Source organism: Larimichthys crocea, chromosome XIII (genome assembly GCF_000972845.2).
Source record: "Larimichthys crocea isolate SSNF chromosome XIII, L_crocea_2.0, whole genome shotgun sequence".
Lineage (NCBI taxonomy): Eukaryota > Metazoa > Chordata > Actinopteri > Sciaenidae > Larimichthys > Larimichthys crocea.
The window spans coordinates 23,536,148-23,560,127 of NC_040023.1; the positions used below are offsets into that span (position 1 = coordinate 23,536,148).

General features: G+C 39.2%; 1 protein-coding gene across 2 annotated transcripts; it reads right to left on the minus strand.

The window, feature by feature from the left end:
* Nucleotides 1-230: 230 nt before the first annotated feature.
* On the minus strand, nucleotides 231-22,149 carry mroh1 (maestro heat-like repeat family member 1). 2 transcript variants are annotated; one of them, XM_027286872.1, is made up of 45 exons: nucleotides 21,966-22,148; nucleotides 21,266-21,379; nucleotides 20,915-21,060; nucleotides 19,764-19,895; nucleotides 19,496-19,658; nucleotides 18,225-18,323; nucleotides 17,913-18,064; nucleotides 17,400-17,540; nucleotides 17,090-17,182; nucleotides 15,771-15,849; nucleotides 15,325-15,438; nucleotides 14,930-15,003; nucleotides 14,693-14,815; nucleotides 14,468-14,575; nucleotides 14,130-14,274; nucleotides 13,933-13,973; nucleotides 13,452-13,593; nucleotides 13,320-13,372; nucleotides 13,035-13,142; nucleotides 12,556-12,675; nucleotides 12,318-12,440; nucleotides 12,028-12,174; nucleotides 11,308-11,334; nucleotides 9,375-9,497; nucleotides 9,193-9,272; nucleotides 8,780-8,921; nucleotides 8,468-8,563; nucleotides 8,096-8,200; nucleotides 7,818-7,953; nucleotides 7,548-7,660; nucleotides 7,163-7,315; nucleotides 6,980-7,036; nucleotides 6,723-6,820; nucleotides 6,440-6,605; nucleotides 6,011-6,180; nucleotides 5,745-5,882; nucleotides 4,978-5,092; nucleotides 4,579-4,725; nucleotides 4,425-4,491; nucleotides 4,067-4,188; nucleotides 3,711-3,860; nucleotides 3,470-3,604; nucleotides 3,172-3,274; nucleotides 2,864-2,929; nucleotides 231-2,777 (listed from the first exon to the last, which is right to left on the minus strand). In XM_027286872.1, the coding sequence occupies exons 2-45, from the start codon at nucleotides 21,285-21,287 to the stop codon at nucleotides 2,701-2,703; spliced, it is 4,911 nt and encodes a 1,636-aa protein (XP_027142673.1). In that variant the 5' UTR covers nucleotides 21,288-21,379; nucleotides 21,966-22,148; the 3' UTR covers nucleotides 231-2,700. The 2 variants fall into 2 exon arrangements, with proteins under 2 accessions (XP_027142673.1, XP_027142674.1); XM_027286873.1 differs by lacking the exon at nucleotides 11,308-11,334 and having other exon boundaries at nucleotides 21,966-22,149.
* Nucleotides 22,150-23,980: the final 1,831 nt, after the last annotated feature.

The following is a 23,980-nucleotide window of genomic DNA, read 5'->3' on the forward strand; positions in this document are numbered from 1 at the left end:
GAAAGTAAGTTATGTCGATAATCATTTCTGTTGTTTTGTTAGGCCTAAAACTGCACCTGAGGTACACACATATGAACACTGTGACATGAAATGAAATAGTTCTTTGTCGGTCGTTTTGACATAATCAGGAGGTTGAATCTCCTGGAAAAGCATCATTATTGTATGATAACAATACTTTGCTCTTTACTGCACCCACATGGACACAGAGAGAAGTACACTCATATCAGACATTTTTGATGGATCTGTTTATTTCTCCATTTTAAATACATTGATTGCCATCATCCAATCTCTCCTCCGGTCCAGTTACAAAAAAAAAAGTGACATGCACACATTCATACTTAAACACATTCACACGACAAGCCGTACCTCCATGTTTCATACCTACTGGAACATACTGTACAGCAACAACATTCAACATGTTAAAAAAAAAACAACAAAAAAAAAACAGGTAGATGACATGGGAAAAAAAATCAACTTTTAGATTGGAAAATAATGCTAATTACCATTTACCATTCACCCCAAACCAAGCCATAGTGTTAGAAAGTGCTAGAAGCCAAGAGTCCCCGATTGTAGAAGGTCAACAAATACAGATTCAGGAGCAGACCTTTATGACACATTTAAAAAAAAAACATTTTTGTGTGTGTTCTACCCACAAAGAAACATTTGTCTTCATGTTACACTTGAAATAACCAAAAACCAATAACTGAAAACAGCAAAAATGTTTCCATGTTACTTTTGAAATTAAAATTAATATAAATTCAGTAGTGAATACGCCAAACAGGTTCAGGTCCGAGTTTGTTTTTTTGGTTCTCAAAGCAGGGACTACATGACGGAGAAGTGCAACGAAAATATTGAAGATGGACACATTTAATCATTTATTCTAGAACAAACGTATTGCTTTCAGCTGACTCTGTCATCAAATTAATTCAAAAGAAGACACATAATGGATTATTTTGTATCCCTCCTTGGTTTTGATTTTGTATCCCTCCTTGTTGCTATTTGAATTTGAACAATTGAATTTGAATTTGATGAAATATTGAAGTTTCATGTAGAGACATCCTCACATAATACAACATTCACACATATTTACATCATAGTAAGATACCTGCAAATCCACAACTGTACTCCAACATTTTATGGATTAATGACACAATATTAAGTGCATTCAAAAACCACGAACTACATAGTGCTTTTATAATATATGTTATCCATGTATATTTGGCACAACTGTATTCAGCGTGGTCCGTTCTGCCTAACAACACTGTAAGTAATTGTTTGATTGGCTGAAGGTAGCTGGTTCAGAGAGTTAGTTCTGCAAGTTTAGCCTGACTAACACAAAATAACGTCTTATATGACGGTGCAAAGCGTGAATAAAAAGAAAATGGTCACCGCATTAAAACAAGTCTGAACCGGTCTGTTCATGACTGCTGCTACAGGATGCCAGACAATGCTCTTGTGTTAATTAATGTCCATACAGGGCCTGGCTGAACACACTTGTGGCCCATATTGTGAAATTGAATCATAAATTATGTGCAGATGAAACAGACAGTGGTAAAAGCAGCCGTCTTAGGCAGACCAAAGAAACTGGTACATCAAGTGCCCAGAGTGGACATTTAGCTGTAGCGGTGGCAGTAATTTACTAATTAGTCCATGTGTTTAAACACTTTGCAGTAGATGGATAAACTCACTTTACGGAACATGTTGTGAACTGCTGCTTCAGTACAGCTCCAAAATCAGGACTATTAGTCAGCACAAGTCTTCCAGTTAGAGATTATAAAAGTGAAAAGTAAAAGTTGGTTATTGCTGTATGATTTGGGCTACTGGACAGCAATGAGACTGTAACCATCCTGTATCGCTAACACACCACTACAAACCTTCAAGTTCTGCTGTAGTTCTTGCTTTTTTCTATCAAAGACTTACTGAAGACACATTAATTCTTCAAAGAAGAAAAGAAGGATACCAGGTTAATCAAACTGAGCTGACTACATTAGAACAATCTCTCAATTAAATGGTTCGAAAATAAACTCCACAACACTGTCACAAAATGCTGGTATGACTACACACACACACTTTAGCTCTGTACTAGCCAGAGTCATGTGAACTTCAGATGTGCATCATTATTATCATTTGCACATAATATTTGAAGAAACTATCTTTATTCTAAAAAAAAAAATCTTCTTACTCAAGTTCAAATGTGTTTTTAACCTTTGTATTAGAAACATCTTACACGATATATTTCATTGATAGAACACAGTATATGTCACACTCACACATGCTAAACGCTACAGATGATGTCTATCTGTAAAGAGCAACACAGTCTTTGGTCACTAAAATATAGTTAAGAATTAAGACTTCCTTAAAGTACCACAGCCGAGTGTCAAAAGAAGCTAAAGAAAGCTGCAAAAGGCTAAATATGTGTGTGTTTGTGTGTATGAATGTGTATTATCAGTGTATATTTTTTTATGATTTTGTATCACTGGTAAATCTGACAGCTTGTCTTCTGGCTCAACACATGTTACTCTTTTGGTCCCTGTTTTTGGTTTTTAACTGCATTAATTAAATACAATGACTGCGCATTTAAATGCTTTTAGAAACCGTGTGGATGATGACACACGAATATTCCTTACTTTTTTATTCCTTACGTATCACTAATTGAAGGAAACACTCATGATTTGTATGTAGGTTTTTGTCCGGTGTGTGTCAATGAAAACGTCCCATGGCTTCAGCAGCCTTCACTCTTACCACAGGATCTGGATCTTGGAGCAACATCACTAAACCTGAGGAAGAACACACAGACCAAAACATGAGTGTGACAGAATGAGTTTACATCTCTGAAGGAAAACAAAGTTGTGCAGTGCATCACCTTTAGTGATGGTATTCATGTTGAGGTGGGAGAAATGCTCCTCTGGAAGATTCCCCAACAGAAACCCTGATAACAAACACGCAAACACAACTCATCAGGTCACACTGATTCTAACCTGTACATTAACGTCAGCCAAATAGTGCAGATGTTTCTTTGCTTTCTTAATATTGTGTGTACAATGATTAATAATATCAAAGATTATGTGAATAATAAGAACTTATTTAATTTTAAACCTCTGATTAATCTCTTGGAGTTTTATACGATAATGTTCATGACATGGAGCAACGTTACAAGTGCTGTCATCATACCTATAAACATGGCGGCTCCCGCTCTGACCTCAGGCCAGTTGCTCTTGAAGAACTGGATGACTGAGATGTGATAAAAGTTCAGCATACCAGGAAAGTCCTGAATCTATAGAGCACAAAACATGGGCAGGACATCAAACAAGAGTAATTAGCTCAGTACAGTATTATCCATTCTGACTGTTTCTCATTATTTAGGAAAAATAACAAAAGAAAAGATGCAAGAATCCAAATCAAACTCACTTCAAATCATCTGAATACATTTCATACTGTAAAAGAGGTATTTTGACTTTGTGCATCTCACCAGGTACTTGGTGAGGTCGTTGATGAACTCTCCGTAGTGCAAGCTCTTGTCATCGTGAAGGTGGTTTTGAAACATGGCTGTGATCTGCTCTGATCCCACCACAGGAGCACACACTCGCATTGCATACTTACATGCCTGGCCAGACACAAAAACAAAATCCATCCAGGTCTAAGGTTTGTACACAATAAGGAAAAAGCCGTTTTTCACATTTGTGTGTATGCACGCATGTTTCCCACTGTACCTTGACCACCTGTGGGTTTGGGTCAACCAGGTGTAGCAGCAGGCTGACCAGAACATTGTGGATCTGGTCTTTGAACACCGGCTCTCCTGAACCAAACTTGGACAGGTTCCCCATTAGATGGATGGAAGCACAGCGTATCTCATCATTCTCCTGAATGGGCACAGAACCAGAGGGTACTGTTAACGTAATATGTATGTGTGGAAATAACTTCTGAGCCCAGCTACAGAACACTAACCAACCTGAGGACACCCTGAAATAATAACTAAGTAGCACTGTGAATATTAAAAAAAACACACACACATTTGGATACTTAATATTCATTACACAACATCTTGAAACATCTAAAGGAAACTTACACTTTCCAAGAATGGTTTAATCTTCATGAAGATATAGACCACCAATAAGTGGACATTCTTCTTGTCCAGATAGAGGAGCACTTTAGAAAGACCCGACATGGCTTCAAGCGTAATCAGCTTACCTAAAGGGAGACCAGAGGCCAGAAATGAAAAAAAGAGTTTCTACCAATGACAACCAATCGAAGATGAGTGAACATATTGTAAGACAAACATGATGGATGTGTTGAAGGAGAAATGAAACCCTGAACCAGCAGACTGTAAGCTTTAGGAATTACTGTAATAAATCAAGAGCCACGCTACAGATGACTCTAACTTTTCTTTTTCCCCCACATAGGAAATGATTTTATTGTCAACTTACCTGGATCATCTTTCTCCTCCATGCCTGAACTCATGGCTGCCAGCAGCTCCTTGGCATATTTATTCACCTGTTGGGAGAATGAAGTGAGAGGAAGATGAAGTTGTGCCCAAAGTATCTCATGGAAATGAGTTGTCAGTGTGCACACGTGTTGTACCTTTTCAGGTGATCCCATGGCTATATTGCCCAGCCCCCGCACAGCCAACATGCGGACTGTGCAACAGGGGTCTGATATCCTCTCCATCATGTTGTTCATCAACACATCTATCAACATCAACTCTGTCACCACGTGATGGTTCAAGAGCTGGAAGCAAAACACATCATGTTATTCATGTTCTGCTGTCAACAAAAACAGGTCAATGTCTTTTATGATCTGATGACATTCAGGACTGTGACAGTACAATTCAGAACTGACATAAGTAATAGGCATTTTAAAAACCATCATTAGTAATTAAGATATGAAAGCAACAGGTTTGGGCATTTAATATTAATTTCATCTAGCACTCTCCTAACAAAAAAAAACCAACTAAAAACTAAATATTTCATGGGGTTTTACCTCAGAGAAGAAAGCAGTGACGGTAATTCTCTGGCATTCGTAGATGTTGTTCAAGGAGGGACATAGACACTCCACGATGGCAGGCAATCTGGGACCAGCATGCTTTGACATTGCCCTATAGACGAGACAAATAAGTTTGAGTAGGAGTTCATTATTTAGAACATGGATTTACTAGAATAGAATTATATATTTTAGTCTTCCATTAAAACATTGTTTGTACAATAAAATTACAGATTTTAAATCATTTTAATGCTACACTGACGTGTAACTCAGCGTTCTGTATGCCTGTTTCTGTGCTATGTAACTTTGTGCTCCAGGGTCCAATCACCCACTAAACTAAACTGAACTAAAGCTCCTGTTAGCTCCTTCTGTTAGCTGGGCTGCACATACTGTGAGCTCAAAGCACCGAGGGAGTGTCAATGTTTGTGCAGGTGAATGCTGACAGGTAGCAGAGCCAGCGCTGTGCCAGAAACAGAGCTGGTTGAGCAGGCAATGTAAACAGGTTCAGCAGCCTTCAACATAATGACAATGAGTGACTGAACAAGAGGCCACTGAAGAGTAAATCTGGGACTGACTTTTAGTCGTGGGTGAGGACTTTGTGAAAGACAGACACAGAGCTGGGCTACTTTCTGTTGGACTGGTCAGTAATAAAATCTGGCTGCTGTGTGTGTGTGTGGTTGCACAAGTTGTCTTTTCACACAGCATTTATCCTGTGTGAAGTTCTTACTGAGATCACAATCTCAGTCAACCCAGTTAAGTGTGTGTACCTTGCCAGTAGTGTAACACCAGTAATGTGGGTGTTCTCTTCCTTTATTGCATCCCAGGCATTTTCTTCATCCAGTCTTTTCGTCACCTCATCTAACTGGGCTCGTGCTAACAGGATTCGCAGGGCATCAGCTGCTACCCTGAATCGCAAAAAAAAAAATTGACCAAATTGTTAGACTGCACATATATACCTGGCATGAGGCAGTTGTAGAGCTTATTCATGTAAGTACCTCTATTTTACTAGTTAAAGGAATGAAAAGATGCCCACCCTGCTACATGGACAGAGGCAGCATGTTTAGTGTTGTTGTCCTTCGGTGCTGAGACCCCGACACTTGCTCCCAGTCTGACAGTGAGACATGAGAAGAGCTGAGGAAACAGACTGACTGCTGGCTCCTGACTCTGCCCATTCAATAAAAGTTCTTTGAGACCACATGTCATCTGGAAACAAAATAACGCAATGACACGTTAGCTAGAAATGCCAAACAAAAGTTCAAAAACAGAGGACATAAAACTGAAGACTCTTTATTGGTACATGTTACTTTATATGTGCTTTTTTAATGGAAGATCTTCCCTAATGCTATTCCGGAGTACTGTGTACGTTTGAAATAAAAGCATTCATGTCTGGACATCATAGTCTTAACTTGAACTGGACAGATACGATGCATTCAGTGACACATCTCTGAGGTTTGTGACTTACAGCCAGTGGCTGATTGGTTGCGACCTTTGTCGTCCCGCCTCTGATCATTGACTCCTTTTTGTCTACGTAGGGCGCCAGGATGAGAAGCTTCTCCATCACCATCTCCATGATCTGATTGGCCACAATGGGATCTGATCCCAGGGCCATCCACATCTCACTGGTCCAGCTGGACAGAGATAGAAAAACATAATGTAAGACATCTTCCATTGAATTAGGTCATTGAATTTACTTGAAACATGCTGAGTTACAGTAGTTTATATAATTCAACATTGTGTATGTATACCTGTCATGAGGAAGTGGTTGATTAACTAGTGTATTGACAACAGTCTGTAGATGCTGAGAAGCCAGTATTAGTACCGTCTGTCCCGCAGCCACTCTCACCTGAACACAGGCACAGTGAGAGAGTTTGTTTAGTGTGACTTAGTTACAGATCACAGATAGATAGTTAATCATCAAGTACTTATGAAAAACAAAGTATATATTAAGAGTAAATGAGGTATGAATAATAAACATGCTGAATGTTGTAATACTGATTCTTACCTGCTCCTCTGTGATGCTCTGCAAACGCACGTGTAGCACCTCCAGCATCTCTGGGACCTGAAATACACACCACACAACACAAATAAAAGATACAAACAAGCACCGTTTGGCAAATGGGAACACCAGATGTGTGTGTGTGTCAAGTAATCGTTGTCTATATAATTATCTATGTGTGTGTGTTACCAGCTCTTGTAGTCCTCCTCCTCTGTTCTTCAGCAGAGTATTAAGGATGACAGATGAAGCTCTGCAGCAGTTTGTCTGACTGTCAACCAGACCTTCAAACAGCATGAACACCAACGTCGTCAGCTGCTGCTGCGGCAGACGCTTACTCATCACCTGACACACACAGAGGAAAAGACAGTTTTACAGTTCAGGTGTATGACTTAACAAACATTAACATAAACGTGGACAGCTCAACAGGAGATTGCAGTCACGTTTAGTCATTGAGTGCTTTACTAAAGGGCATGATAATCTATTTTGGCATTTAAGGATTCAATAATGGAATATTTAAGTTCAATGTAAAGACAACCTTTTAAGACAGCTGTGCTATAAAATAAAAAAAATGTACCTTGGTGAGGTCTGAGCAGGTCTTATATAGAACTGAGTGGTCCGGATTTTCTAGTTGGTCTTTCAGGGCCACCAGACTGTCCACAGCTTCATCCTTATAATCCAGGGCGAAACCTACACCCAGAGAAAAATGTCAAAACAACACATTTTTACGAAACCTTGTATGTCAACATAGAAAGCTTAGATTGAGTCAAATAACAATTATCTTAATAATTATTAAATAAGTGCACATAAAATAAAATTACAAAAGAATACGGTCAGGACTCTGTACCTTCATAGCGTAGCTGTATGTAAAGCAGGGTGTATATACAGTCGACAGCAGCAATGCGTACAGCAGGGTGAGGGTCAGAACACCGTGGAGACAGTCGACCCAGCAGAGCTCCAAGGTTGTGGAAAGACACCATGTTCTAGACAAAGATGGACAGACATAAAAGAAAATATTTCATGGCTTGTGAAAAGTTGATTAAGGCACAAGACCAAGGTAACCCATGGTTACCAGGACCTTTATCAAAACTACCATCTGTGGTGTGTGTGTGTGTGTCTCTATACCTTGACAGTCAGGATATCCAGGTAGTAAGTCAGTATGTGAGCAGTGGCTGTGACAGCTCTCTCTCTCTCGTGGTCCTGTACTGAACTCAACCATGTTTCAATGTGCTGTACAGGACAATAACACACATCATGTCAGACACCACTTCACTACAGTATACAGCCAGGAGAGTTACTGCTCTTCTTGATGTATGGCAGATCAATGGAAACCATTATTCATTTTAATAAGACAGCTGAAAAACAGGAGGGAAGACACACACCGGAAAGTGGTAGGACTTAATTCTGATACTAACTTGGTTAATTCTTGGTTTGTTTACAATGTACTATTTTGTGACCTATAGAGTGAACAATGCTAATGCAAATACCAGACTTTACCTTGAAGACACTCTGCAAGCCCTCAGGTGTGGGATCCCCGGCCAGTAAACTTTTCATCAGCTCGTGCAGTGCAGCCAGCGTGTCTTTGTATAATGTCTGCACATATTTATCAGGATGTTAGTTTTATCAGACGTTAGCATTATAAAAATGTTTTTGTGTTTTACGAAATATGCATGTTTCAAATGTTTCTGTGTCTCCCTACACAAGAAGAAATGTTAATAATGTGTTGTTGATGGAAGTATGAAGTAAGTATCTATGAAATAACACAAATACTTTATATGTGTGTACACATCACCGTAAGCTTTACTTCACCTTTCTCTGTTTGGGGTCCAGTATCTCCTCTTCTTTAGTTTTCTCTGGAGTGTGTGTCTCGGGTGGCAGAGAGAACACACTGTTCACACACACTTTTAACAGGTCAAAGCTCTCATTCTCACTCAGTGGAGGGTCCAGAGGCCTGAAGCATTAAAGGTCAAAGATAACAAACAGAGGATTGACAGAGCGTGTGGTTCAAGTATGCAGGGATACAACTGATTGTTTATGAGATCTGTATTCTGCTGTGTGTCTTTAAATTACAGTTCTGTGATTCTGATTTAGGTTTTATCAAAGAAAATGTGGGACAGACTTTACTAAATAGTCTCAGAGGGTTTACGAATGTCAATGGTGAAACTAACAGAACTGAATCTGTAAATCCAGATCGGTGCGGTTGTTTTTCAGCTGAAGGATACATTAGGTTGGCACAGGTGATCATCACAAGATGGCGTACCGGAGTCCTCAAAGAATCAGCTGGCTCTGCCTTGATAAAATCCTGAACCGGTTAAACAAAGAGAGAGAGAGATAGAGAGATCAGAAAACCACAGTTGCTATATCAGTAATTAAATATTTATGACTTCTTGTTGTCAGCGCTCACCAGCATAACATTAATGAGCTCCTGTTTGCGAGAGAAGATGTAGCCTTGTTTCTTCACACACTCGCTGATGGCTTTAGCTATGAGCCCGACACTCTGGATCAAGCTGAGCTTCATAGTCAGGTCCTGAAAGGGGCAAAGACAAAAAAAATGCAATCAACAAGATAAACAAGATGCACAACAAAATACATGAGAGAACATACACAGATCAAAAGATTCAGGTCAAGAGGAAAAGTAGGCTAAATATGAAGAAAATTGGATAATTGCATTTTGCAAATTGTCAAGAATGCAACCAGCAAGGCGAACAGCAGCCCCACATCAGCAGATGCAACTCTACAAGTGCGTGAGCGTAAGAAAAAACAACCCAAAATCATTGCAGCAATCGAACAAAATCAATCCAAACAGCGATATTGTAGATTGATCCTCCATGCCTATGGATGGAGAGAAGTTTGAAATCAGAGTTGTATGATTAGAGAAGATTAGTTTCACAGCAAACCGCCTGTGAGCTCCAGTCTAAGAGGTGACAGAAGAGCTCAATGTCTAAAAGAGCTGTTAAGATTTAGCAAGAAATTATTGGTATTGAGTCATTGGTAAGCATTTAAAGAACAATTCACCACCACAAGCAAAGAAAGAAAGAAAGAATGAAAGAAAGAAAGAAAACTGTCTAAATTGTAAAGCAGCTTTATAAAAGAGCCAAATATAATAACCATAAAAATGGTTATTTAATAAGAAGCTTTTAATTCAAAACAAACTGACATAAGTGATGTAGAGGACATATTGGATCTTTATCACCTGCTCTCATCAAGTGATAAAGTTACTCAAAAGACACTGAAGAAATTCTTTCATTATATTCGAGTTCAGCAACGGCCAGTCACTTTCAAAACTCAAGAGTACTTTTGAAGCTTGAAGGTTAGAAACATGATTTAATAATCAGGTCCCTGTTTTTACAAAAGTGCATTAGAGCGACAATCCACCCCTGATCGAGCTCAGAGTATCAAACACTCACTACCTACTAATGGTGACTGTTGAAAGTTTCTAGTTTAAAAATGTGATTTAAGATGTTTTAGTACTTTTCCTTGGTGAAAATTGTCTCCATTATAATCCATTGAAACTGATTTTCATTACAATCTATAACAGTCACGTGTCAAGCCTACACAGGGTTAGTGTTTGATACTCAAAAGATTTTTGGTCGTGTAACAGCTACATTTCACTGAGCTAGAGCAGTTTCACTATTTGCATTGAGTCACAGTTGTTGTCAGATTACAACATGTGGTGGTGGTTTGTGTTTTCTACTCAATATTGCTCCTAACTGATCAATTTCTAACCAACAAGTGCTGAAACAACTTTAGATAACATCGTATTTGGATAGTGCACCTACAGATAGTTCATTATAGATTTTCTAACATTTTAACAGCTTATTAGTTGACAAATAAAATAATTTTCTAACATTCCAGCGCTGGTTAAGGTTTGTTTAGATTTTGTTGTGGTTCATGAATTGTCGCATACACTACTCAGACAGCTGTGAAGGAGCTGAAATGTTACAAACACTCCTAAATCTGTAGGCGGACTATCCAAATAAAGCGTTACCTAACGTTAATTATGATGCAAGATGGTCTAGTTGGCATTAACTGTAGAGCCCTCAAACTATTTTCACAATCAGCATTTGCTTCACCACCACAAAGGATTCATTTTAATGACGCATCAGTCATGAATGCCTCCAAGACATGGGAACTTAATCTGGTGCTCTACCTTGTGAAATATAACTGATACACAGTGAAGTAAAAGCTTGAAGAAAAACTAGTTGCTTTATTGTATCAAGCTGAAAACTTTCAGTCAGACTTTAGTGACAATTTCACCACGAGTGCATGGATCAGAAAGAAAGATACAAAGCAGAGTAAAGTAAGGTGAAAGGGCCCCGGTACTCCTGTGACGATACCTTTGTCTCTACTTTAATCCCCAGAACCTGTATGAAATAGAGGTGATAAAGTCATGAGTGCACATACAAATACAGTGTTCTTACCTGCTAGATTAAGTTTATGGGCCCTATTTTAATTGTGCAATGACAAATGCAAAGCAGTAGGTCTTTGTCACACGGACTGTGTGGGCGTCTACGAGCAAACCTGCCATTTTTGACTCACGTATGTGCAGCAGTGCAATGTGCAAAATGGCTGGGTGTAGACTAATATAGGCCAAAGGATGTGGTGATTCTTTCGTAGCAGTTTGGTGTTATTTGTATGTGATTTAATAAGTGTATACATACATACACCATACAGTATCACAGCTGTGGACAACAGATAATGTTACAATCGCTTATTTTAATTTTGAGGTAGAGGCAGACTGCTTTTCCTTGTCTTCTGGCTTTAACAACATTTAATGTTCATATCTTCTCTCTATAAAGAGCCTTTAATTACAATAACTTGAACTGGCATTGGTTAGCTCCTAAAAGTCTTAAAATTAAAACAACTATTTTCATTTGCCACTGTTTGATTGCAGTAAAGTACTGCTCTAACAGGAACAGTTTTGCATGACAGTCAGTCCTGCAGCTTTTATTAACATACTGCAGCACTTGTTCTTCTTTGTCATCTGTTATTGTTCTCTGTAAATGCAAATGATTTGTCTTTAATAACAATGTCTTGTACCTTAGTATTTACATTACCTTGGTATTGAAGTGTTTACTGATGGAGCGAAGGATGTCTTGATCAATACGATTCAGTATCTTTTCTGGAGGTGCATTCAAAGCCACTTGACCATAACACAAGATTAATGTGCTTTTCACCTTCTCTACCTCCACATCATTACGCTCCTGTGGAAAACAAAGGAAGGAGAGATGAAGACAGACAACTGAAGCTTTTTTTAACACTGATAGTAGTGCAACCTAATCAGAGGAAACAAAGTGATATTAATTATAATATTTTCATTTGCCATGTATCATAGAAGTTTTTGTACTTTGAGAAGGTTGAAGATGCTTGGTGACTTCTTGAAGGCGTCTGACTTGCCGAATTCATCCAACTTGGCCAAAGTTCCCTCTAAGTGGCTGTTAGCACACAGACCGACACCCATTGCAACTCCCTGATAGATAGATATAGATATAGTGTGAAACACACAATCCCAACAGACGTGCTTTCAGATTTTTTTCAAAACACCAGAGAAATCATCGTCATATGATATATGTGTTATACTGTACTTCTCTTTCGACGGCGTCATTGTGTCGCGCTGTGAGGAGGATTTCCTGCAGCTGTTTTTTAACCACCTCCTTATTGAAACACTGTTGGAGAGTTACTCCTATGCATTGATACAGGAAGCTCTAGAATGAAAAATTAAAATTATATTTTTGTCACGTGTGCTACATTTTTTTTCTTATATAACTGGGTGTGGGTTTAACAGTCTGTGACTGTTAGGAGAATGTATGGCTCTGTTTAAATAAGTCATGGGGCAGGTCAGGATTGAACAGGATCACTGTTCAACACAGTCAACTGTTTAAGTATAATTATGACTAACATGAAGCTCCCAATTACACTTGCTGTAGGAGCTTAGCCACTCAACCAACTACAAACTGATGTGTGTACATTTATTTCATGTCACTGGACAAATGAAACCAAAGCTGTATCTCACAAATCAGCTCGCTTTTGATTCGTGGGTGAAAAAGTTGTTGAGAGCACTTACCTTCTCCTCTAAGGCGTTGTTATACGTGGAAAGGTACCTTGTTGCCTCAGCTGCCAAGCGACAAACCCACTTGTCATCATCGATAGTAGCCAGGGTTTTAGACAAGAGCTGGAGACAATTATAGCACATTTAGACATTTCACTGCATCGGGTCAGATTTAAATCTTTCTTTCTATATCAGTCTATCAATATATAATTACCACACTTTGGTTTCATTCAAATGCAAAACACTGACACATTTTAAAGTGATTGAGATGATATTGCCATATACAGCGGACAAGCAAACCTTCAGCAGCTTTTCATTCCAGTGCTTCCTATCAAGGCTCTCTGCCGATGACTCTGGAAATAACAACATGCAGTCAGACTCTGTAAAAAACTGTACAAAAGGAAAAAGCATGATGTCCACATATTTCCATACCCTCAAGCACTGTTAGCAGAGGAGGTATCTCTTTCTCCCAGAGTATCTCTGTATTAGGGTGAATGCTGACACTGAGGATTTGAAGGAGAGAGAGGGACGGAGCTCCATGACCTCTGGAATTGAACGGGAATGCTGCATTCACCTGGGCAAACACACGTAGACGAAAAGATATCAGTACAAATTACAAACGACACAGCACAGCTCCTTTCATTCCAGCTGTTAAATATACAGTGAGATCAGCTCTAACAAATGATGCGTTATGCTTCACACATTGTGGCTAAAAAGATTAAAGGGAAAAAAACTGATAAGGATTATTTGGCATGATAAATAGCTTGTCTAAACCACTGGCTGCAATCCATTAATTATATTTAATTACAATCTGTTGCACGGATAGTTATTAAGACTGAATGTTTAGTGAGTCTTTGTTCTATACTTTATACATAAAGTTTGAACAAAGCGTTGCAGAGTTGAAGTTACTTACCAGCAGTCTGACCATTAGTGTTTGAGGGGACGGCAGATTGACTGGAGGAGAGAGAGAGAAAAGCATTGAGCTTCTAAATTATTTTGTTACACTGTTTATTCCATAATCACACCTCCTCTTTACCATTTATATCTAACATGAAACACACACGATGGATAACTTACACACAGACACTGGTCAGTAAATATTCCACTTACCTTCCTGAGTAAAGTCGATGTTGAAGCTGGGCTCCTGGTTATTTTTCTTCTTGTTGCCCAGCACTATCAGACTCTTACACAGAGGAGTGGTGGCATTGCTGTACTGTGGAGGGGTCAGGTAATACAGCAGCTTTGGCCACAGCACCTACAAACAAAAAAATTCATATAAATTCAACAACCCCCGCTTTGTTATGAAGCTTCAAATTCATAAAAACGTAACTGCAGTCAAACAAACATCTGCAACAACATTAGCAGTTAAATGGTTGGGGATGGGAACACAGATGAATCAGCCACATATAGATCAGACAGATAAATAAATAAAGAGACAGTCGTCGTACATCAGCTAGTCGTCCGACGGTGGTGGTCAGCAGATGAAGGGTGTTGTCACACATCATCCTCAGTGCCTCATTAGTCACCTCCTCTGGATCTGTGGGCCTCTGGCCTCGCTGGAGACACACAGACACAATCACACATGGATAAATATTTTATACTTTGTCCCCTTCGAATTTCTATTCTTAAATAAGAAATGAGAGACAACTTCCACAAAAATGAAGAAGCTGTACCTGATATGTGTCATGTAAGGCACAGTGTTGAACTATGAATCGAACCAATAACTCCCCTCCCTCTAACTCCAGATAGCCGTGATGAGCCATCGCACTGATCACCTGGACCACATGCTTCTTGACCTGAGACACAGAGAGAGAGTCAGACAGTGTATGAGACATAGCAACAATCATATGAATGATCATCTGAACAAAAAACTTAAAAGTATACAAGAAAAAAAGAGACGTGTGTGTTACCTTGTTGCTGTGGTCAGCCATCGGTTGTCTGATGCTGGCCACAATTAGCAGCTTCTTACTCTCCATTGTGGAAGCTGCAACACACACAGTACGAGAAAAATCTAAGTAAGGATGAAAACAGTACTGCAGTCAACAAGCATAAATTCACAATAAGATTGTCAAAAAAGAGAGAATGTGTACAATATGAAAAGAAATACGCACAAATAACTAGATAAGATGGATAAATTAAATTGATTTTGTAGTCAATGACTGTGCTCACATATAAATTAATACTTTATATGTGAGGCACACTGATTGACTGACTTTTAACTGCATTCCTTATGGCCAGTCAATCACTGACGCATGTGGAGTAAGTGTGTATGGGATGAGCAGAGGATGCATGTGTATTTTCTCACTGGTGGAGTTGATAAGGTGACGAAGGACAGCCAGGGAGCCCACTCTGCTTCGCTCATTACTGTTCTCCATCTTCTGAAGAACAAACAAAACCAGTCGGTCCGGGAATGAGTTAGCTAGGAGGGGGAGAATAGGAAGCAGAAAGAAAGAAATTAAAATATGAAAAGAGTGAAGTGAAAAAAAGGAAAAACAAGAGAGAAGTCGACCAACTGTCAGTTAATATGATTATCTTGTGGCGGAGACCGAGTCTGGCATGCTAATAGATGATCTCATTACTGCTCTTGTGACTCCATAGAACTAAAACAGATAGAACAGCCTGAAGCTGTTGGACAACATTCAGCTGTTAGTCTACACTGAACTTAACTTTCTTATATAACTGTCTTAGAAATTTGCATAATTTAAGATAGCAACAACAGTGAAATTTAACATACTTTAGTAGCTTTAGTACCTAGTAAACTGAAGCAGCGTAGGACCTCGTTGTGGTTCTTGATAGTTGGAGGGTTACTATAATCAACAGGGACAGACACCTGTGAGGAAGACAGGAAATGTTACTCTCTGGGGAAATAATGACAATAAAAGAAGAAAATTGTAGTATAAATGGTAGTGACAGCTTTCAGTTAGTGATTTGTTTGTCCTTGGGAGTGGCTGATCACACATGCTGAGTTAGTAGCACCAGGTCACCCATGAGGAGCCACATTTACAATCACAGTCTCCTGCATACTTGGAATATGTTTTTGAACTGGATATAAGAACTGAGAATTTGTTCAGAACCGCATGTTTAGGTACTTATACTGCTGTATTCACATTCTGATAAAATACTCTCTGTCTCTACCAAACAATCATCCACACAAGTCATTGGCAGAGTCATTGTGGTAAAATGTTGCAACAGTCAAGGCACCGAGCCAAACTTTAGCTGAGTCACAAGATGAAAACATCTGACTAGAACAACTCTCTGACAGTCATTTGACACATCCGAAATAATGCAGCATAAGGTAAATATACGATGCAAAGGGTATAATCTAGTCTGCCCTAGGATTTGTAGTTTCAATGTGGTGAACTGTTCTGTCACCAAACAGGATGTACAGTTGGTAAAACATCAACATGTGATAGAAAGTGCTACACAGACTTTTGGGAAGCAGCTGTCAACTGTCAGCAGTCAAACCTGACAGATCCAGGTACAGATAATATTATGTGCTGGTACGTTTTTTATGCCAACGGTTCACTCAGCATCTGCACAACTGCAAAAGTAGCATAACAATCTGCAATACCTTAAGGTGACTTTCTTTGAATTGTATTTATTTTACAGTTATGTTAAAAACTGAAACACTACAGTGCAAAAAAAACGTAAATGTATTCCAAGTTAGGATGTCAGGATAGGCAGTTCTTATTCTTATTCTTATTATTCCATAATACTGTGAGTTCCTGACCGTCATGTACATGATTCAACTTTGCAAAATAATTTTCCTCTATTCTTCTCTGGTTTTGTAGAATTCTCAAGATGCTATTCAAGATACAAAAAAAGGTAACCATCAAGGAAACAGCTAAAAAAATTCAGCTCCTATTTGCCAGTTTATTAATATTTTAAACCTCAGTGTCTCCTAAATTCAATAACTGTATTAAAAAAAGTGCAATCAACAATACCTGCTTTGGATCAATGAATATAGGATGAGCATGCTCTCTATGAGCATGTTTTCTGCCTAGTTCCACCTAGTTCACTCAAGGTTAAAGTTGCAATGTTTATTTTTTTAGTATTTACTTAATGTGTACCTGATGATGCAGTGCAAAGAGTAGACTGTCCAGTTGTGTCTCCAGCACCCTACTGCCCATGTTGACAGATGCATCAAGCACTTGGCACAGACTCTGAGAGGAGACAGAAGACAGGAAAAACACTCACCCTCTGAAAAGCCAAATTAATTGTCACATTACTGGTGCCATGTTACAGACAACTTTTACACAGCAAGCTCTGCTTGAATGACTAACTCTATTGATCTTTATTATAAGTCAGGCAGCGGTTAGAGATGGACAAAGAGTGACAGTCTTGTTTGTTCAAAAAAAATGTGACAAATTCATTACCCACCTTGCTAATGACATAGTGCTCATTGTTTTTCTTGTACAAGGACAAGATGGCAGGAATAAGTTTAGGAATCTGCTCCTCCAGTTTATCACTGGCCATCAGATGGCACATAGAGCCCACGGCCTCAGCGACCGTTAGTCTCAACTGGAACACACAGAGACAGAAACAAAGGATGTCAGGGGACAGACATGACAGAGATCACCTGACGTAGATTCACTAACTTGCAACATCAGTTTCTCTAGGTGTGTGTAGATAGGGAGGAACTAAAAAGAGGAACTAAAACCATAAGTACACACACATACTGGCCAAATATAGGCCATGTTAACAGAGTCTATAGTTTATAAATATAAAGTATACCTTACAGACTGTTAAACTTATCTTTGTATCCAAAACTCACTCATCTTCTCTCAGTACTGCCTGAACATGACTTGCAGACAAAAGTACAGACTCCTTGTAGGTTTTATGTGTATTATACCATTTTGCACAACCCCCAGCATTGACATCCAATGACCTCACCTTGGACTCTCTGCTTTGTAACCAGTTATTGAAGAGGATGTCGAAAGCAGCGTAGATTTCACTGGAGAACGTGTCTTTTCTAACAGTGGGATCTGGAGCCTTGTCCAAGTTGGCGAGGTACTCCAAGATACTGTCGCTGAAATGACACAGAGCTGGAGGGACAGAAACAGAACAGAGGAAATGAGGGAGAGGAGAAGACCGTAAAAAACTGTGAGAGAGAGTAATGATAGAAATGCTTTTGATTTTGAAGTTCAGTGTGTTTAGTGTGAGGAGTTAATATACTTTAAAATGACATGTCAGGGAGGTTCTTACCAGAGGAGAAGACCCACTTCATGTTGTCCTGTTTGGCCATACTCAACATGGGCAACATGGTGCCGAGAATAGCATTCAGGAAGGGTACCATGCCATAAACTAGAGAACAAGGAGAAGAGCACAGCATTAATGACATGCTTTTACTGACCACTTCCTCTGTAAGACTGAACTGATAAGAACCATGTGAAAGGAGAATGTACAAAAGTTTAAAAAGAAAAGGCATGGAGTAAGATTTTAGCAGTCAATAGTGAAATCTGTCTTTGCACACTGCAAATTCATAATCATAATATTATCAGATTACATATGACTAAATTTCAGTTCATCTCTACGCTGGTCATTGACTTACATCTGCTAAAACTGACTTCAGTTTGTACTTCCTCTAAAAACTCAGCCATGCAAAAGCTATTTAAGTCATTTATTATTATTTTGCCATTTAATATCTGAACATATCAAGTGTATATTTTGACCATAAAGCACATTTAGTATAAAGCTGACCTGCATTACAATTTGTAAAGAAATCCAAGTGAATGTTGTTTGACAGCGTGTTAACACTTAGCTAGAGTGTGCACTACAGTGGCATGAAGGTTTGAACAATGCGTCTTTATTCACAGCATGAAACAAAGACTGAGTTTAAATTTAGGTTTAATTACATCAGAGGCACACAAGACTTTTTTCAGGAAAGTGTAGCTGAATCAAAGAGTTTTTTTCCAATTCACAATGTCTGTTCTCTGACTGGGTGTGGAAATGAACTAAAACTGCTCAGTGACATTCATTTGTTCATGCTTTTCCCAACACTTTAATCCATCCTAATACTCCTTCAGGAATAGGGTGGAGTGTTTTAAGTGCATTGGCATCAGGACAAAAGGATTGGACCTAATCAGACTTTGCATAGCTGATAATAATTGTTTATAAATGTCTTGTTCTTGTTCCTGACTGCAGCAGGCGTTGCACTCAGCAATCAATGTAAAAAAAAAAAAAAAACTTTCTTAGAACATCCAAACCAAAGACTGCTCCTAACCAAACATATCCTCGTGGTGTACAAAATATTTGGCCTGCAAATGCTGTTTTTGGACAGGTTTAACAGGTTCACGTCTTAGTCGACAACCTGTGAATACCTGCTTTGTGAACAAAACTTCTGATTTCCTGGTGTGCACCCACACGTACGTGTGTGTGTGTGTGTGTGTGTGTGAGTGTGAGTGTGAGTGTGTGTCAGTGGTCTTCCTTGCCAGTGTCTCATTTCTTTGGGTTTGTGTGTGTAAATATTTTCTTACCGTTGGAGTCGGAAAGGTTTGCTAGAGTCTGGACCACAAAGAAGTGAGGTAAGAGCCCTGGCTGAAACTTGCTTAGTATCTCCTCCATGATGTCGTTGATGTGCTTGTTACCCACAGCAACCAAGATATTACTGGCTGCCTGCTGCCAATCAGGGATGACATCCTGAATAAACAAGAATGAAGGAGGAAACAGTAAGGATCATTTGTCATCTGCCCTATGCAAAAAAAAAAAGAAATTCATTAGAATAATTAAGATCTGATAATTTACCTTTGAGCGTGTCATTTCATCTGAGGCCAAGGAGATGATGCTCTTTATCCTGGGGTAACTGATATCTTCTATCTTGCAGCCCACAATCAGCTCAATAGTCTGAAGAATCACAACTCTGTGGGTCACTACCAACTACAGGAGGAGGAGAAGAAAGGAGAGCACATGAATAACTGTGCAAATTATCACCATAACCAAATTGAGTATTAATTACTGGAATGGCATTTATTTGTTTGCATAAAACAGCAGCAAATGTCAAGTAAAATGTCTGCAAATAGTATTTTTCCACATAGATCAAATGAAATATGATTCAGCGCATTCAACACCATCACAGCGAGAGAAAAAAATGACATCCTGTGTGACTGATGTTTCCTAAGACATTTCGCCAGAGTAGCGATGCAATCAGCTGATAATCACAAAGTCAGGGGCTGTGACAGTATGATAAAATGTTGCAGCATCATGCACATACAAGCTGATCTCTGCAGAGCTCTGTGGTGAAGTTTCTGAGGTGCAAATGTGTTATGAGTAAAAGAAAAGAGCAGACAAGGACGGGATATTTAATTTATTTAAGGCGTATTTTGCCTTTAAACATCAAGCTTCAGGTTTCAGGTTTGTAGGTCACCTGATTCTTTTCTTTTTTTAACAGGCCTATAAAAGGTAAAATGTTAGCAGTGCAGACACTGAAAATTATGATTCGGCTATATGGGCGATATGTGGATGTCATCTTAGGCTTTAGGAAATTATCATGAGCATTTTCATTATTTTCTGACATTTTAAAATAATCAATGAACACAAAAAAAATGATCAACAGAATAAATAATCACCAGAAAAATCTATAACGGGTCATGCAGCTTGACTGACGTATAAAATCTGAAAACCTCAGGCTGCTTATTGCAATGTTTACATCTTGTACATGTGTGAAACCTCTAGAGGGAATGTCTTGACATTGTCTTCACATACTGTTTTGCTTGGGGCTCTGAGAGACACTTCAAGTGTGACCAGGTTTCACAGATTAGCAGCTGATGTTTAACAGTTTAAAGATAATATTTTTTCCACTTATTAGAAATCAAAGGGAACGGAGGTATTTTCTTAGGTGGCGCTTGAGCTGACACTCTGAGAGCCGTGTTTATATATAAGAGGAAAGTCTTCTTTACCTTTGGGTGCTTGAGAAGGTAATCCTGACACATGGCCAACACTCTATCTGGCTGCTGTTTTCCCAGGGTCAACATAGACTTTCGGACCTGTTCCTGAACCTCAGAGTCTTTATCGGTGGCCGCATCTAGTAGAGCCAGGGTCACCTCTAGAGGGGAAACACACCAAGAACAGAGACTGAATACAATGACTTAAACGTAGAAAGAAGAGAGAAACGGAGCAAACAGAAAGATGGATAGACCAAAGTCTGCATACTGTTCAAAACAGAGTCAAACAGAGTAAAGTAAGTACAGAGAGAAGAGAAGAGAAGAGAAGAGAAGAGAAGAGAAGAGAAGAGAAGAGAAAGGACTCACGTTCCACATCTGTCTCGTCCATGGTGGACAGCAAGAGGGCTGGCTTCCTGGAGCCTGTGGCTGAGGATGTAGCTTCCCTCCTGGGGTACAGATGGGCAGAGAGACTGCCTGGAGCTGAGGGACAGAATATATTTATATTATATGCGGATATACATATAACTTGGCGGTGAGTCAGACTGCCATGTTCATTTTATGATCTGTCTTAAACTTTGAATGACACCTGTGTGGTTGTACAATCCATCTCGGGTAATTGATTAGCCTGTAACCTCGAACCTGCACAGGTCGTTCACATGACCGAGCTGAAGCTGTCAGTCTCATGTGTTTTGATATGAAACAGCCACTTCTTCATCAGCTGACACGGATACCTCGTACAGTAACTGTCAGGTTTAACAAGCTTTATAAAGATGACACTAAAAACAAACACAGCGCGCGGTGTTAGCTGTGTAACCCTATCAGCGCCTCGTGTTTTGTGTCTCGTGTTATAATTTAATTTCCAGCTTTAACCTGGAGGTGCTGCAGCAGCATGCTAACACACTGTGACGCGTTAGCATGCTAACCTAGCAGCGGCCTCACAACACACACACACACACACACACACACACACACACACACACACACACACACACACACACACACACACACACACAAAGATANCACACACACACACACACACACACACACACACATAAAGATAACTTACCGAGTCCCAGTGAGCGTCTGCTGAACAATACCCTCTCACGACGCGTTGCTTCCTACCCGGGTTTAAACAATAGGCGTCCCTGTCCCTGTCAGCGTCAGCGCCGTGTGTTTGTGCGGCTGCAGGTGTAAACACGCCCGGTCATGTGCTTCTAGTCAGCAGGAAGGTCTGAGGCAGGAGGCGGAGCGAGGGAGCCCAGCACGGAGACACACAGAGCTGCTGTCACTGCCCGAGCTAACGCTGCTTACATGAGACCGCAATGCAGGACTCAGCTGTATAATCACATTAGTTTGATTCTCTTTGTGTGTGTCTCATGTTTGCATGCATTACACATTACTATTTCATCCACTCTCTAGCATTAGTGAGAACCTAAAGAACCAGAATGTGAAAATACTATACTTTAGGTGAACTCTCACTAAGAAAGGAAAACAGTAGATACATGTATTTAAAGTATCAAATGAAAGATTATGCATACAAATTACCGGTAGTCTAATATATATATATGGAGTGATGTAAAATGTAGCTTAAAAAGGAAATGTGCTTAATTTCTTTGCACAGGTTTAATTTAAATGTAGATTTATGTATGTTTATGTATGTAGATTTGTTTACTGTAGTATATGTTAATTTTGATGTATGTTTACTGTATGTTAATTTTGATGTATGTTTACTGTATGTTAATGTTGATGGATGTTTACTGTATNAAATGCAGATTTATGTATGTATTTATGTTTATATATGTAGGTTTGTTTACTGGAGTATATGTTAATTTTGATGTATTTTTACTGTATGTTAATTTTGATGGATGTTTACTGTATGTTAATTTTGATGGATGTTTACTGTATGTTAATTTTGATGTATGTTCACTGTAGTATACTGTATGTTAATTTTGATGTATGTTTACTGTAGTATATGTTAATTTTGATGTATGTTTACTGTATGTTAATTTTGATGTATGTTTACTGTAATATAAGTTAATCTATCTACTCAAGTAAATTACATCGACATTGTGCCTGCGTGTTGTCTGATGTGTAGTTCAGCCTTATTCAAAGAGACCTTTGACAAATGTATGTGTCACGCACTCCTCGTGCCTTCAGTCTTGATTGCCACATCTTCTATCAGTCAGTCCTTATTGACAGTGACTCATTTCTGACTCAGCCACCCTGCCAACCAAACTCTCCACCTCCTCCTGAATTCTCATTCAGAGCAAGACCAACATCAGCAAAAAAGAGCTGTGCAAGTGAAACACAGCTGTCAACGTGTGACAGCATCTGACAATAGGAACCCAAAATACATCCAGGTTTCTGGATGCCTGGTGCAAGTCACAGCATGGCAGGAAGTCTAGAAATTTAGACTTCTAGTTCAGTGTGCAAATTCAGCCCCCCAATATGTTTTACAACTGTGCCTTATTTAGTTAGTACTTTAAAACTTTGATTTCATTTTGCTCTTGCTGAAAATCTGTATTATTCTGTGTCATTTAGGTAATTGACAGATACAAAGATTTCACAGACTAAGGACATTCATGTTTAGAGAGTGGCTTCAAATCATAGTAGATTGAAGAATATCCATATCTTGTGAATGGGATGCACATCTAAAATTATCTTAGTAGGATTAGTTACCCCAAAACAACAACAACAACAACAACTATTTGAATCCCCCAGCAGGCTGGGGCCCTTCTGTGTGGAGTTTGCATGTTCTCCCCATGTCTGTGTGTTTTTTTTTCTTTGGGTACTCTTGCTTCCTTCCCCAGTCCAAAAGCATACAGTTAATTGGTTATTTGGTGACTCTGTGTGAATGCTTGTTTGTCAGCAGCTCTATCAGGTATGTAGGAGCCAATATGAGTTTTTGTTGATTATTTTGTTTTTGCCCAATGGCGTGTATGTGAGTGAATGTATGTGGTGAGTGACTGGGTGTGTCTAACCCCATCTGGCACCTGGTAGGAGGGTGAAGCCAGAGATGCAGAGAAGGCCATAAGACTCAGCAGGACTGCAGCCAACGAGGGCTATGTTATGATAAAATTT